The following is a 12,587-nucleotide window of genomic DNA, read 5'->3' as shown; positions in this document are numbered from 1 at the left end:
CACTTTTATTAAGCTCTTTTACCTGTAATGTGTTAATTCCGATTCTTCGCATAAGATCAACTAAAAACTCGAACCAAATTGGTATATTTTCAGAAGGTATTGAACTGATTTTAAAGTGCCAAATGCAGGCACAATATATGAAAATGTAAGCACAAGTAGATGTGGATGTTGTCAGTTACAAATGGATAGTTTTAAAGCTTGAAATTGATCTTTCTGCACATGGATATTGGTCTCTCAATAGGTAGACGGTTAGTAAGTTTAAAGAAAACAACCTGTTCTATTAATTTTTAAAATGAAACATGAACCATTATTAAGCAAGGTTTAAAATAATTCTACAAAAAGTTAATGGGACAGGGCTGTGCTGAGGTTGAAGCGCAGCATAATCATTAAATTGCAGTGTGGCTCCCTGCTACCCCCTTGAGGAAACCACAGACAGTGTATGGTTCATGCTGCTTAGCTCGTAAACTGATCCGAGGCCATTACAGTTAACTAAAACTAAACTAAGAACTAAAACGTGTTGGGGAAAATTTTATAGTAAACTGAAATAAAAAAAAAATAGACTTTATATAAAGTAACCAAAAACTATATATAAACAATATTACTTTTATTCTTTATCATTTTGGTCACAAGGCTTTGGTGCTTATGTGTTTTGAAACTGAGATATGTAGATGGCTGTTGGTTCGGTGTTTGTGTTGTACATTAATTCCTCTGAACCCTGACGAATACCCACTTCTTTAACTTTCAAAAAACTTTCTTTCCATGGTAGTCCCTTAGACGAAAATGACCTAGGTGATTGAGAACCCACACAGAAGTTCAGTGAATTTCAGTGTGGTACTGTGACAGGATGCCACTTGTGCAGCAAGTCCAGTTGTGAAATTTTCTCACTACTAAATATTTACCCTACTACTACAGTAGCAGGGTCAGCGGACTTTTGCTACAGACCTCTAAACTTCATGTGCCCTTCAGATTAGCTCAAGAACAGTGTGTAGAGAGCTTAATGAAATAGGTTTTTGTAGCTGAACAACTGCGTTTAAACCTCACACCACCAAAAAATCAGGTGCAGTTATGTAAAGCACGCCACCACCGGACTCTAGAGCAGTCGAAACCTGTTCTCTAGACAGAAAATCATCTGGAAATCCAAAGAATGACTCTGGGTTTGGTGGTTGGCAGGAGAACGGTACTTGTGTGACTTCACTGTGCAAAATGTAAAGTTTGGTGGAGTGGGGATTATTGTATGGTGTTGATTTGAAAGAGTTTGGCTCACCCCCTTAGTTCCAGTGAAATGAACTGTTGATACTATAGCATTCCAAGGCATTTTGGACAATTTCCTTCCTGTTCCAACATGACTACACACCAGTGCACAAAGCAAGGTCCATAAAGACATGGATGAGCGAGTTTGGTGTGGAAGAACTTAACTGGCCGACACAGAGTGCTGATAGAAGTGCCGATAGAACACCTCTGGGATGAATCGGATTGAAGACTACGAGCCGGGCGTTCTTGCCCAACATCAGTGTCTGATCTTACAAATGCGGTTCTGGAAGAATGGACAAAAATTCCCATAAACACTCTCCTAAAACTTGTGGAAAGCTTTCTAGAAGAGTTGAAGCTGTTATAGTTGCACAGGGTGGGCTGATAACCATATTAAAGAGTGCTAAACGCTGTGTCTCTGGCCCAACATACATTTCATTATTCTGAAAACAGTGAATTATGTTTGCATCATGCAGTAGAAATTTGTATGTGCTGGATCCCCTTGTGCTTTGTGTCTTTCCTTTGTCTCTTGTGAAGATAGCTGAGGCCTGTTTGAGTCTTGAGGTCCTGCTGACCGTTCAGTTTCATTTGTAAAGCTTTGTCAGACATAGATTGTCTTCCCTTTAGATTCACACAAAATGCTTTACTAACGACTAGTAGCTGTTTTAATTATTCATGAATTACAATGTAGTACAAGTATTTATAAAACATTTGTTTGTGCTTGATGTAATTGATGTAACTGTATTTAGAAATTGTTAATCCGTCATTTATAAAATATAAAAATGCTGTCGTTGAACACGTTATAGGTGAGCTTGTTAAGGAACAGTAAAGCATTTATATCAGTGTTTATAAACGACATACTAAGAAGAAGTAATACTTTGATGATGAAATACATATTAACTAACATCTTGCAAAGGCTTAATAGTGTGTGATTATTATAATGTGTTTCCATAAAACTTGCCAACAAAAATCAAATTGAAGTGAGAAAATGCAGCCTGGAAAGTAATGAAAACAAAAGTGCTGAATGAAAGTAAAAACGAGTGAAAACTACAACAACTGCAGTAGTCAGCCGTGTCAGTGAAGACACAGATAGGTGCAGTCTGTAATACTGAATATCTCCTGACAGCAGTGGTTCTGAAACTGTGAGGGGTTGGGTGGGTCCCCACTGGTGGGGCACAGACAAGTTGGAGAAAAATATGAAGTGAAACTAATATAAATAAGGATGGGGAGGGCTGTTAGGGGGGGGGGAAACAAATTAGGCTATTGATGCTGTTGTGCTGATTATTATTAAAGTAACATCTAAGGTGGATTTTTTTTTTTTTATTACTGATTGATGAAAAATGTGATCAAAATGTGCGCGTCCTCTGAGATGTTCCAGGTGTCACTGACAGTTTCAGGTGTGTTTGCAGTTTTTTTACCTAAAAGAAATGGCAGCAAAACACAGAAGAACTATGTGCTATTCTGGTGAATGTTCTGCTATGAAACATAACATTCATGTAAATGTAAATGTAACTAAACACTAAAAGAAAGAGCAAAATGTATTCTGATAGAGCAACAATGGTTCAGTAGCATAAAATCTTTGAGGGACATGACAAAAGGTTGTTCTACAAATTCCCCAAATCTTATTTTGACTGAGAGTCTGTGGGATGTCCAATCCATAAAGGTCCAGGACTCAAAAAAATCCAGGATTTAAAGCTGCAAATGTCTACGTGCCTGATATCACAGGAAACCGTGAGAAGTTTTAAAGAGTTCATGAGTTTTAATATCTTGAAAATCCACATAGTAGCAGGCAAGTGGTTACTACCCATTTACCAAAGAACAACTAATAATAGCTAATCAAAAATAAGACACATAAGCATAATCAACTGATTTATATTTTTTAATGTAAACCAATTAACAATACAATTCAAATAAAAAGATTAGCATTTACCATCATAAAAAAAACAACCTGTTATTGCATTTTGCACGCAACAACACTATCTCATCACAGGGATGTACACCATACAGATTGTCCCAATAGTTGCATAGTACAGGTGAGTCAAGTGTACTTGCTACTGACCACTGGTGTTAAGTGCAAAATTGTATGTACATAAGAACGTGCAGAGCCAGGGCCGGCGTCAATACACTATAAATTCAGCTGGTCCATTATAAAGCATTTAGTTCACACCTGTATCGAGTAACTCACACTTAAGTGTTATAGTAGAATCAGCTTTTATTCCTTAAACAACCACATTACAACCAAGTAGTGCTGGGAGGAGATGGTGTGCGTGACAAATACTAGTAAGGTAAGATTTTCTAACACCTTACAGTGCAAAGGTGTAAGGGGAAAAAAGGAACTGATTCCAACTTTGTAAAGTACAAACCAAGGTTCCTACTTTGTCATTGCACAAAATGTCACTTTTCCAGTCCTCAATTTGTTATGTTGATCAAGTGGTATGCTATATCATTTATTCACACCACTGAGAGTTAACATCACAGCAAAGGAAGTAACAGAGTGGCCAGTATCTCAGTAAAAATAGCAGCCACATGTCCTCCCTGCACTTGACTCGTTGTGCAGTTTCCTAATTTCTATTTCGTAAATGTAAGTGGAAAACCAAATCATTTCTATTTATGATCATACACCCACCCATCCATCCATCACTCACGCATGCACACACATACACACAAATAAATCTCCTGAGAAGTGATCACTACCACTTACTCTGACATTTAACATCTTTTCCTTTTACTACGGTTTCAAACAGTTAACAGTAAAATATCACCCAGGCTGTAGCATGTCAGTGAACACATACATTTTTAAAAGTGGAAAAAGAAAAATTGTCTTCCAGTTTAATTTTTTTCAGTACATAAGTGCGTCCATTATGTAGGCATCAGCAACACATAACACAGAAAATGAGGCCAACATATAGTATAAGCTTAATAAAATAACATAAGGCTGGACTAAAAGTTTGATTCTAATGGTGATCTGCTGTCATGTTATCGTGTCACAATAGTTAGTGTCTTCAACAAATAATGACAAATATATATATATATATAAATAAAATAAAGTAACTCTTAGTTGAATCATACCCTGAATGAGGCTCTAAATCAAAATGCTACATATCCATCTTTGAACACAAAAGTTTTTAACATAAATCCATATTTGAATTTTTCTCAACCACACCATGTTACTTAATGCATATCGAATAAAAAAAACTGAAATGCAAATGTCACATAATGACTTCTATGAAGTCCAAATGTAGTTAAATGTATCAAAGCACTTTATTCCATCTGCTCACAGCTGTGCCTTAAACAGCAGTGTGGCATTTGCCAACTAGAATACTAGTATGCTTCACTTTCTCCTTATCCAGTCCTGTCCAATGACCTTTTTTTTGTTTTGTTTTTTAAGGAGATGATGGCTTAGTCCTCCTCGGTTTGTCGCAGTTTTCTCAATTACAACTTGTAAAACGTAGTGACCTTTTATAGTGATTATTTGTGTTATTAATGAGTCCACTCAAAAACTATATCTTTCAGATTGTAAGTAGTTATTTTTGTTGAGACATGACTATTTATGTGGTGGCCATTTCATTTAGGAATAAAACTCAAATGTAATTTTAAAGAAAAAAAAAAAGTTAATACTTCAGTGATCTGGGAATGTCATTGATAAAACAAGGTACAATTACTTCATGTAGCTGTTGGTTGATAACTGGGTAATGCAGATTCACCAAAGAGCTGAAACAGTAAGACTGTATAGCATATCTGTATGCATGTCATGCTTAGAGGGTTGCACAAGTAACTGCCTGATTACAAAAGACAGTAACCAGTTCACCCTTGGGTTAACAAGGGCATCATCCTAAATGTTGAATTAATCTGTTAGGAGCAGTAGTGTAGTTAGCATTTCACAGTCCTATTTTTTTTAAGAAACAAAAGAAAAAAAGAATAAATAAAAAAAAAATAGGTCAAGCTTTGGGGTCACAGTGGATAAGGCTTGTTCTCACGTCCACCTGCATTTTCAAAGGGGGTTGAGCAATCTCAGTGCACGCAGTCCTGCATGAAGAGGTGTTTGGCTTTAGAGCTGGAAGTCCTCTAGCAGTGCAGCAGTGGAGCTGCGTGACAAAGAAGGCGTCAGGCACCAGTCATTAAAGTAAGCTGAAGCAGGAGCCAAGACTTTGTTAGATTTGAGTCACTGCACTGACATCACTGTATGGGGCAGGACGGGCCCTCAGAGCAGCAGCACACAGAGGAGCCCATGGCTTTGGGTGGAATCAGGTCCAGGTCCTCATCGTCAGGGATCTCATCCAGGCGATAGCCATCCTGAAGCAGCTGCTTGCTCAAATCAGGATGGATCTGGAGAGCAAAGACAGAATATAAGTGAGATGTGATGCAACCAGAATAGTGTAACCACTTAAAAATAATGTTACTTAATGAATTTTTACATGGAAAGTCTGCCCCCCTCAAAATTACATATTTAAAGGCAAGTCTATCAAGGGCTGCTGCACTCTGTGAGAGGCTGTGCTCATGAAGTAGAACAGTTCATTTATTAAACAGAAGGCATATGATTTGATTCCCTGGCTCTTGATGAGTACCAGTCCATTTAGCACATAGTTTTGTAAGCCAGCTTGGAAGTGTTGTTATGTTATTTTGTTATGTTACTTTATTATATTCGTTTTGGAATGTAAATCTTTAAAAATCAATGCAGCCTTGATCAAACTTAAAACACTAATGTCAGAAACATTGTGGTGACAATGTGGAAGTCATTCAGCTGTAATGTATCCATTATAGCTGACAACCTCTGAAGTCTTCTTTAGCAAACACTTCTGGGACATGTAAAAGGGTCCAAATTCATGATGGGGGTATCTACTTGCATCCTGCATGCTGGACAGTAAACTTGAAAGTGTCTAAAGCTTTTGTCACCAGAAAACCTTCAAAAAACCCACCAACCTCAAGAGGAAGGAACTGGAAGTGAAACATGCCAAGTTATTTCCAGATTTTATGACTCAGTCTCTGTATGTCTTGTTAGAATAGAACAAGACAGTTTGCCACAAGGTACAAACCAAGATAATAATCTTAAATCACGAGACTCAGTGCCTGGGAAAGACAAATAACAGAAGTAAAACTTATCCTTTATTCTCACATTTATTCACAAATGTACTCAGTACATGTCGTTTCTAGCATGCGTACAAATTCAAACAAAAAACAATTTGCTACCAGTTGTGAATGTCTGATGCATTTCTGGTGCAGCTGTAAATGAGCTGCTTGCTGAATGACCTTTGTTGGCATAATAATCATGTGCTTCAGCCAATACCTTTTTGATTAGCCTTATCTCGTGCTTTCTTGCTTTGTGGTAAGTCTCTCTTCTGTATTCATTGAGAGATTTGAATGCTAATGAAGAAAAAAAATCCCAAGGTTGCATGTAATTTGGTGGTGCAAAGGGTAGTGTGTTCAGTGGTCTCGTTTCAGTGGTGTGTGCTGACAAGTCAATCCAATGTGTTTGTGAAAAAAGCACCAAAGCACCAAGGCAGGGAGCTAAAATTAAAACAAAAATCAAAAAGCCAGATTTGATAAGAACATAAACTATAGTTCAGCATGCTGTGGCTAAAAGTCACCCAACCAGTTTGACACAATGCTAACAGATTCGAAGAGAATCTAAAAAATGTCCTGTGGAAATAACTCACCTCAGCTGAAGAGTATCCAGAGGAATACTGCTCAAAATCAATCTCCTCATCACTGTTAAGACATGAAGGACAGATTCTTCATAACTTAGGAGGCACAATTTTAGAAAGCAAATTGAGAACCCAGTGAAGAAAATTAAGGTTAGACTGAATTACAGAAAATGGGCCTGTTTTAATTTAACAGTTAGGAAAATACTTGTACAGACCAAGTTATTAAACGCTATTCATTATAGTAACTTTACTTATATGCATACATGCTGTTGCCTTTGGACTACATTCGTATATTCTGTGTTACAGTTTATATCAAATTCATTATCGATCGCACATCATGAGTGTACTTTATAATCTGGCTTCTTGGCCTTCATTAGCCCAGAAGCACTGGTATACTTTCTATTTACAAAACTATACTGGACAAATACCCACATCTTATTCTATGTAATCGCTTACAAACAGCTGCTGTGATTTTACCTCTTCTAGATTCCTCCACTTTTAAGGACCCAAACACCAATCATAATGCACTATATGTTAATGTTTTGAGCTTGCTGGAAGAGTTCAAAACTCCTATAAATAAATATCAAACCTAACAGTGCAACTGTAATTTATGAAGTGTTCTGGTTTGTTTAATATTTGAAATGGTGTGCTTTCTCTTTGACGATTTGAAAAAGACATTGCCTTATGATTTCATATAAACGTAAATTTACACATACATAAATAAATTCAGTCATTTTGATGTGTAAAATTCAACTGTCTACTAAAAGCCTTTTGACTTTTTTTTAACAGGTTTACATTTTAGATTGTAGATTGTAGAGTATAGGTTTACAGACACTAACCTGAATTGGTAAGATATGACATATGGTGGGTTAGACATCATGTGGTTATTTAACGTCTAAATGAGTTTAACATCTTGATTCATCTTACATTCTTTGGACAGAGTTAAGTAGGTAAGGATTTGAATGATAACACCAGACCGTTAGTCCTTAGTGTACTACTGTTTTAACCTAATAACATGAATACCAGGTTTGACCATACCTGTCTGAGTCAATTGCAACCAAAGTATCCTCAGCGTGCTGACTCAAAGCAGCATAGCCCTTGTTATATTTCACCATCCTAAAAAACAAACAAACAAACAAACAAACCCAAAAGACCACCAGAAACAACATTAGAATAATAAATCACAGTTCATCTTCATTATGCTGACATCACAAAAAGCTGCTTCCTCTGATATTCTTTTCTTCTGACCTCTTGGCTCCCTGTCTGGGCTGGTGCGTCACTGGAGGCCCCGGTGAGAGAGCTTTCTTCTTCAGCGCTTTCCTCGCCATCTCCCTGTGTTTCTCTTGAGATAACAAAAGACATTTTTGTTAGGGCAGAACTGACCATAGAGGGAGTGGAGAATGAAAGTAAACACTGACAGTTTACACAGGCAGAAAAATTTAACCTATATAACCTATAACCCATTTTCATAACACCTACGAATTTCATAGTGAGTCAGACTAAAAACACTCCTATGCACTTTTAAAAATAAATTGAGATGTATGAACCATTGACTAGAAAAGTTTTGTATCCAATGAAATGTCTAACATCTATTTAGTTAATAAGTAACATGACTTTGGATATAAAGAACATCCCAGGGAGAGGCAGACTGGCAGTGGTTTACCACTCTGTGAAAAACATAAGATGAGAGTCTTATTGTACATTGTACGGGGTATCATTACAAGATTTAGAAAATCCAAAAGAAACTCTGTGCAAGGGACAGGGCCCCAAAAAAAGACTAGGCTAAGATCTTCAGGCCCCTAGGCAGGACTGCATTAAAACAAACAAACAACAACAAAAAAAAAAAAAAAGAAGAGGAAGATATTTTGTGGCTAAGTTAAGCTGAGAGTGCCCAACAGTGTCATATGACTCAGGATTTGTTTTCCTGCTAGGTGCACATTCAACACAATTCATGCACATCAGCATAAATCACCTCATAAAAACAACAATCACAGGAGGACTGGTGACCTACAGACAGAGATAAAATTGACGTGTTTATGCCACCAACTGTTTGAGGTGAGGAAATACTTACGTAGTTTGAGATGGATGGCTGGCGCTCTGGACATGATGTAAGGTCCTCTTTTTTCCACAGGCCTGATGCCGCCATCTATGCTCTTAGGTCTTGTGCCACTACTTGGCCCCTCAAGTTTCAAAAATTGAAAGCACAATCAGTATCTTACTTAATAAATTACTCAATCATCAGCTTCACTGTCAAAATACAATGTACTGTACAATGAAATGAAGTGAATGTCCTTTATATGGTGAAAATCACTGAAAAGATAAAATGGTTTACATGTTACAATAACAGGGTGGAACAAAAGGACAGAACAAGATATACAGCACCGTGTAAAGTCTTGAAACACCACTCATTTTTTTAAAGTATTTTGATTCCAAGAAGCTGTCTTCTAATCTTTTCACATGTCTTGAGCAACAGTTCTCTCAGCTTTTGAAGGTCTTTCAAAGTTTTTCAAAACCACTTCACACAGACTTATGAAACATTCAACCATGAAAAACACTTAACTTAAGGTATAAAATAGTGTTGCATCTACATATAAGAGAAACCATAAGAAAAACCAATTTCTTATCAGTAGCCTGTTACAAAAAACACATTTGTTCAAAAACTCCACTGACTTCACCAACAAGGTCCGCAAACTTGCACTCATTCCAGATTAAACCATAGGGTCCTTTGATGTTGTCTACCTTTTCGTTTGTATACCTACCTACAACCGAGGCATTGGAGACAGTCATTAAATGAGTATAGTAAGAGTAAAGAAAGTTCCTTACACAACAGAACCAGCTTTACAATCAGATTTGCACTGCAGTACACTTTTGCCTTACCACCACATGTATCAAAAACAATTAGAATTGCTACAGACATAAGCACGGATGTACCATGGGCTCCCCCTATAACCCATTGTACATAACCTTTACACAGAGGAAGTGGAAATTAAAGCTTTGGGCTCCTTCAAAGGGATAACACCTAGCCACTGGTACTGATACATGGATGACAACTGGGTCAAAAAACAAGTAGAAGCCTATACCAAACAAATCAACAGTGGATAAAAACAAGGTTCACCAGGGAGGATACGAAGCATAATAGGTTATTGTCCCTGGTCTGTGCTGTGATCATTGAGGAGGATAGAAGCCTAAACCTTTAAGTTTACTGGAAACACACACTTTCCACCAGCCACTGGAACACAAACTTGGGATAGCCAGCACTCTATAGCACCGACAGAAAGAAAAGTAATATAGGTGTGTAAAGAAAGCTCTTAAAACATGCGGTTATCCCAGTTGGACTTTTGTCAAATCAGCAAAGATGCATATGAATGAATGCCAGTCACCAACCAGGAAGAAAGAATCAAAACTGTAACAGCACTGCTGTATTTTATGTAGCAGGTTTGTCACAGAAACTCAGGAGGATTTTCTCCCAACATGGCTTCCCAGTGTATTTCAGACCAAGCAACAGCCTTATTTTCATGCACACTTGCACAAGTTTAAAAAAAAAATCACTGCAACTATTTCCCATTTTTGCAGAACAATATACAGAAATGAGAAGCTACCCAAGACAATTGCACAGTACTGTACATCAGTCAAATATTATTGTAATTAATCATCTTTTTAGAAAAATATCCTAGTGCTATTATTTACAAAACAGAAATAGAAACTGAATTAATTAGTTAATATGTTTAATATTGCAACGAATCTCGTTTGGATTCATTTTTGATTTAGCTCCAGCTCCTCCCCAGGGCTGTCTATTACATTGCAGCAGCCAAAGAATATAAGAGAAATTAAAAACTATAGTTTTAGTCCTTTCGATTTGCAAAAACAGCTATACTTCTGATAATTTTTCATTTCACTCACTCTCCATTAATTTCTCCCACACTTATTAAGGTCTATCAACGAAGTCTTGTTCATCCTTATAATGATTTTGAAATGATTTCCCAATTAGCGAAATGTCAAAAATCAAAAGCTAAGCTAGTTAGCTATCCTCCCCCGTTAGCTAGGTTTAGCTGACATTACCGACAAACCCTGCGAATCCTGCTGTGCCTCTAGCAGGGAGTCCTTCTCCGGCTCCTCCAAAATGTCGTTCATCATCTTGGCTTTAGTTGTCACAGTTTACGCCGCAACACACCCATGTTGACAGCTGCCCCATTGGGAAGGGACTTTTAGTCCATAAGCAAACAGGAACTTCTGTTAGCTAGCTGTGCTCTCGCGGGACAGGTTTCATACTACTTCCGGGAATCAGAAACTTCAAAATAAAACCCTGCTCGACTCGAGAATGTTTCCTTAAATGGTTTATAAAATCATGAAGTACGACAAAGCAGCCCGGCCCAGCTTATTAAGAAAATTGCGGATAAATATTAAAGGGGCCTTAAATGTGTCACTAAACTGTCATAATACTAGACTGTCATATTTGCCAATTAATGTTCACGGTTCACGTGAAACTAAACGAAAGTTTTTTCAAGCAGTTTCAAGCAATGACTTGGTTTCAAGTTACAGTAATACAATAAATACATTAAGCAAAAATGAATAAGATACACGTATCAATTTAAATATATTATTTACGCAAATATATAGTTACAACCAGGATGATTTCTAGCCTCTCATCGCCACCTGATGGGCAAAAATAAGAGCCCAGAGAGAGGTCTAAAACGGTTGTGACCAAGTGAAAAATAAAAAGTCTACATTTGTATTACATATACACCTAAATATCTGGATAGAAATATTTTATTATTAAAAATAACTTTGGAGTTTTAACATCCATCCATCCATTCGCTTCCGCTTATCCTTTTCAGGGTCGCGGGGGGCGCTGGAGCCTATCCCAGCTGTCATAGGGCGAGAGGCAGGGTACACCCTGGACAGGTCGCCAGTCTGTCGCAGGGCTAACACACAGGGACAGACAACCATTCGCACTCTCATTCACTCGCACATTCACACCTAGTGGCAATTTGGATTATCCGATTAACCTATCCCCACAAGCTGCATGTCTTTGGACGGTGGGAGGAAGCCGGAGTACCCGGAGGGAACCCACGCAAACACGGGGAGAACATGCAAACTCCACACAGAAAGACCCCGGCCTGATGGTGGAATTGAACTCAGGACCTTCTTGCTGTGCGGCAACAGTGCTAACCACCGTGCCACCGTGCTGCGAGTTTTAACATAGCATATCTAAACTAGGTTTCTTTAGAAAGCAAAAGGAAACACTTAAAATTCTTTAACTTGGGAATTACTTTAAAAATTACATTTTCATTAGGGTTTCATCTGTGTATATAATATATAAAAATATGAGAATGAGAAACAGTTCAAAATACAAATTAATTGCTCTCTTTGAGATGTAATTACTAGCCCAGCTCTGCATAGTCTACAGTCAGGATCTGCAGCCATCAGGGAGTCTTCTGATTCACTAAAATGGGTTTTGCTCACACACTTCTTTTGCTCCTTTGATCGTCTTCAGCCTCCTGTTTGCTTGCGACCTTGGAGGTTTTGTAGTGGGGTTTTTTTTTTGTTTGTTTTTTTTAATTTATAGGCAATAAACATGGGTACTGTAAGGACTGACTAAAATCTAAAACACTGGTTCATCGAATTCATCATGACCATCCGTTTAAAAAAAAAAAAATGCTACAGTTCCTATCCTTTTAAATAGAGTTCAGCTGGTTA

At 37.6% G+C, this 12,587-nt stretch overlaps 1 protein-coding gene across 1 annotated transcript; it reads right to left on the bottom strand.

Annotated features, from left to right (window-relative positions):
- Positions 1–3,110: 3,110 nt before the first annotated feature.
- On the bottom strand, positions 3,111–12,532 carry fam219b (family with sequence similarity 219 member B). The gene is made up of 7 exons (XM_085420207.1): positions 10,950–12,532; positions 8,962–9,070; positions 8,139–8,232; positions 7,929–8,006; positions 6,903–6,954; positions 5,424–5,574; positions 3,111–5,333 (listed from the first exon to the last, which is right to left on the bottom strand). The coding sequence occupies exons 1-6, from the start codon at positions 11,022–11,024 to the stop codon at positions 5,425–5,427; spliced, it is 558 nt and encodes a 185-aa protein (XP_085276333.1). The 5' UTR covers positions 11,025–12,532; the 3' UTR covers positions 3,111–5,333; position 5,424.
- Between the last annotated feature and the right edge of the window lie 55 nt (positions 12,533–12,587).

Source organism: Rhamphochromis longiceps, linkage group LG1 (genome assembly GCF_057381845.1).
Source record: "Rhamphochromis longiceps isolate RC_006_pf linkage group LG1, R_longiceps_female_GT1.1, whole genome shotgun sequence".
Taxonomy (NCBI): Eukaryota; Metazoa; Chordata; class Actinopteri; order Cichliformes; family Cichlidae; genus Rhamphochromis; species Rhamphochromis longiceps.
This window is presented reverse-complemented; position numbering and strand designations above follow the sequence as displayed.